Source organism: Numenius arquata, chromosome 30 (genome assembly GCF_964106895.1).
Source record: "Numenius arquata chromosome 30, bNumArq3.hap1.1, whole genome shotgun sequence".
Classification (NCBI taxonomy): domain Eukaryota; kingdom Metazoa; phylum Chordata; class Aves; order Charadriiformes; family Scolopacidae; genus Numenius; species Numenius arquata.
The window spans coordinates 998,041-1,001,974 of record NC_133605.1 but is presented as its reverse complement, the minus strand read 5'-3'; the positions used below and the strand labels follow the sequence as shown (position 1 = coordinate 1,001,974).

Sequence of the window (3,934 nt, the reverse complement as noted above, 5' to 3'; positions counted from 1 at the left end):
TACAGGAGGTAGAGGAGATTCCTCCCTTTCACTGCCTGGGTGTCCTGTCTCACAGTGACCTCAAGAAGAGGTCATTCTTGGACCTAACTCTGTCTCTGAGAGGGGAAATGCCACTGCTGGAAAGAAGTGTCTCTCCCCAGCGGAAGGAACAAACATCATTAATGACTTCAGTTGGTTTCTGAGTCAGTTGCCCTGGAGCCCCAGGGACATCTGTGAGGGAGCCCAGAGGGGCCAGAGGAAGCGATGCCTTGGGCTGTTGCTCTGCTGCTGAGCTGGGCCGGGCTCCTGGGATGGAGGGAGCTCCTGGCCATGGGGCAGCGTGGCAGAGAGACAGCTCTGCCCAGGAGCAGCTCCTCTGCCAAGCGCAGCAGGGCTGAGGGCACTGCCTGCAGGCACCGAGGGGAGACAAGAGATGTGAGAGAGAGGTAAAGGCAGTCTGGGGTGGTGAGTGAGAGCTCACCAGGGGGAGAAATCTTCCCAGGCTTTGACACGGTAAGTCTCTGGCTGCAGGGCAATGCAGCTGAGTTCCTGGAAATGTCTCCTAGACCTGGCACATGCCACGACCGATAGGACCTGTCAGGAAGGTTCTGCTGGGTTTTCTGGTGTGGAGGAGGAGGACATGCTTCAGAGAAGGCCTTGGGCATCAGAGGCGTGAAGCTGGGTGTGCAAACAGGGCTGCCCAGGGCTGTCCATCAGAGCGGGGACCCTACACCCCAGGGCACTGTGTGCTGGGAAGGGATTCTGCTGCTGCCAGGGTCAGCTGTAGCCTGCCCGGGGAGTGTGGGGAGAAGGTGTGGGTGGAAGGAGTGACCACCACAACAGTAGGGTAGGGACGAGCAGGTGAGGGCACGGTGCCTCTGCTGTCAAGAGAGTGCTGCATGGGTCAGGGCTTCTCACAGGTTAAGCTCTTCCTCGTGACATTTCTAAGGGGACTTCTCAGGCAGCACATTCACTCAGCAGCATCTTCCCCTTTGCAGCCGCATCAGGTTTTGTGTGATCTGCTCTTTAGCCCCTGCACACGCAGAGATGCCCCTGGGAGGTGTTTGCAGGCAGAGGTGGGCGCCCAGCGGGTGGGATGGGGTTTGTGAGCACTGGCAGGAGTTGAGCTGGGGACAGGGAGATGGCTCCTGGCAGCAGAGACATGGGCAGGGAGTGAGAGGGAGCTGCTGCCAGAAACGCTGGGGAAGGGGATGTGGGCACCTCCCTGCTGTCCCTGCAGCACAGACACCTTCCCCTGAGCAGCTCCTCCCTGGTCTCCTTTCCCAGCCCAGGCAGAGCCTCTGTCCTCAGGCCCATGGGGTCTTGGCTGCGCATCACCCCTGCAGCAGCCAGAGCCCAGGAAAGGGCAAACCCCTGATTTCCATCTTGTTTGTGTGTCCCTCCTCCCTTGGCCAGGAGCATTGTGGCATTTCACTGCCGTCCCCTCCTGCCTGTGCTGCCCTGGTTCTCACCATTGGCTTTCCTGAGTCAGTGCCGGGGGTGGGAGTCGGGGGTGGCAGATTCAGCTCCTGTTCAGACTCCCATCCTTTGGGTCCTGCTCTACAGACGTGTCTAGGGGAGAAACGTGCCCAAGTCTCCTCCAGGCCAGCTCAGGACATTCAGCTTTTTCCCTGGGGTGTCCTGTGGGGCTGCAGGGTGCCCTCCAGAAGGGCACAGCTCTCCCAGAGTATCTCTGTGCTGCCCAGGATGCCCATGGAGAAGACATCTGGGTGCTGAGGCCATGGAAATGCTGCTGGGCAGCGTTAGATGGGCCACTGCAGTGATCCCTCTGTGTCCCAGTCGGGGAGGGGAGAGATGAGAAAGGGCGAGGAGTCTGTGAATCTGCTCTTTGAACCTGGATTCCTCTGCTCTCTGCAGCGTCCTCTTTCTTTTTAGGGGGACATCGGAGTGTGACCCTCCTCCAGGTCCAAGCTGCCAACACAGGGCAGCTGAGAACAGGATCGATGGGCAGAGCAGCTCTCCTCTCTCTGCACTAAGGGACAGTCCCTTTGCTGCTCGGGACCCACAGGATTTCACTTGGAGTGCATTAGAAATGTGAGGGATTTCAAGCATCCAAACCCACTCCTAAACGTGGCAGGTGAATCTAGAACACATTAAACAAAACAAAATCCCCTCTGCTCAGTTCTGCAGCTGGGAAAATTGCAGGGAACAGAGACAAAAAGTTCTTTGATGTATCACAAGTACATTTAATTTGAGATCACCCTGCGGCACAGCCAGAAGGAGTCCTCAGTTTCCCGTTCCAGAGTCCCTGCTCCCAATGGCACCCTCATCCAGCAAAAGCTGGAGCTCAAGTGAAGGAGCTGCAGAGAGTTCTTCCTGAAAAGAGAGAGCCTGAGTGGGGGGTTGCAATGAGACATACAATCAGTTTTGCTCAGAGAAGTCAGGCTGAAATTTGTACTGCCTTTTCCTTCTCAACAGATAACCACAGCCAGTGGTAGCAAATGTCCAACAGCAGCTCCATCACCCAGTTCCTCCTGCTGGCATTCGCAGACACACGGGAGCTGCAGCTCTTGCACTTCGGGCTCTTCCTGGGCATCTACCTGGCTGCCCTCCTGGGAAACGCACTCATCATCACCACCATCGCCTGTGACCACCGCCTCCACACCCCCATGTACTTCTTCCTCCTCAACCTCTCCGTTCTTGACCTGGGATCCATCTCTACCACTGACCCTAAATCCATGGCCAATTCCCTGTGGGATACCAGGGCCATCTCCTACTGGGGATGCGCTGCCCAGGTCTTCTTTGTTTTCTTTTTCATTGGTGCAGAGTACTCCCTTCTCACTGTCATGGCCTACGACCGCTACGTTGCCATCTGCCAACCCCTGCACTACGGGACCCTCCTGGGCAGCAGAGCTTGTGTCCACATGGCAGCAGCTGCCTGGGGCAGTGGGTTTCTCAATGCTCTCCTGCACACGGCCAATACATTTTCCCTACCCCTCTGCCAGGGCAATGTCCTGGAACAGTTCTTCTGTGAAGTTCCCCAGATCCTCAAGCTCTCCTGCTCACACTCCTACCTCAGGGAAGTTGGGCTTCTTGTGGTCAGTGCCTGTTTAGCATTTGGTTGTTTCATTTCCATCGTGGTGTCCTATGTGCAGATCTTCAGGGCTGTGCTGAGGATCCCCTCTGAGCAGGGACGGCACAAAGCCTTTTCCACATGCCTCCCTCACCTGGCCGTGGTCTCCCTCTTTGTCAGCACTGGCTTCTTTACCTACCTGAAGCCCCCCTCCATTTCTTCCCCATCCCTGGATCTGATGGTGACTGTTGTGTACTCACTGGTGCCTCCAGCTGTGAACCCCCTCATCTACAGCATGAGGAACCAGGAGCTCAAAGAAGCATTGAAGAAACTCATTCAATGGGTTCACCTCCAGCAGCAGTAGAGCTGCCCATCTCTCCTCACAGACTCTTCTTAGCTTTTCTCAGGGTGGTTTGTGCTTCATTTCTTTTTCATCTGTGGTCATCGTGTTCATACAGGAATGTCTGTATTCGCTCCACATCTCCAGAAGCATGATCCTACTGTGCTGAACAATACAGAGGCCTTTGGTAAATGTGCCATCACGGTGTCAGAGCTGGCTTCCTGAGGAGCATCTCTGTAATCAAAGGGCAGCTCTCCCAAGGGCAGCTCCTGAAGCCTGGGCTCTTCTTCCTGCTGAAGGCAGGAGCAGGCTCCAGGAACTGCACTCGCCATGGCTGCTGCTGAGCTTGGTTCTCGGAGGGTTTATGGGGAGAGGGCACTGGGAGACATTCTGGGGAGAGAGGGCTGGACCCAGGTCTCACTAATTTTAAGTATCTGTCCTGGGTTGGGTGTCAGAGGGCTAACTTCTCTTACAGTGCTGGGGAAAATTCAATCGGGATTGATATCAATCGGGATTGATACTGGTTCTTTAGTATTATTGTCAATTATTTAGTCTTATCCTATTAAATCTATTCCTTTTTA

General features: G+C 55.4%; 1 protein-coding gene across 1 annotated transcript; it reads left to right on the top strand.

Annotated features, from left to right (window-relative positions):
• The first annotated feature begins 2,441 nt into the window (after positions 1 to 2,441).
• LOC141476371 (olfactory receptor 14J1-like) lies at positions 2,442 to 3,377 on the top strand. The gene has a single exon (XM_074165047.1). The coding sequence runs from the start codon at positions 2,442 to 2,444 to the stop codon at positions 3,375 to 3,377; it is 936 nt and encodes a 311-aa protein (XP_074021148.1).
• Positions 3,378 to 3,934: the final 557 nt, after the last annotated feature.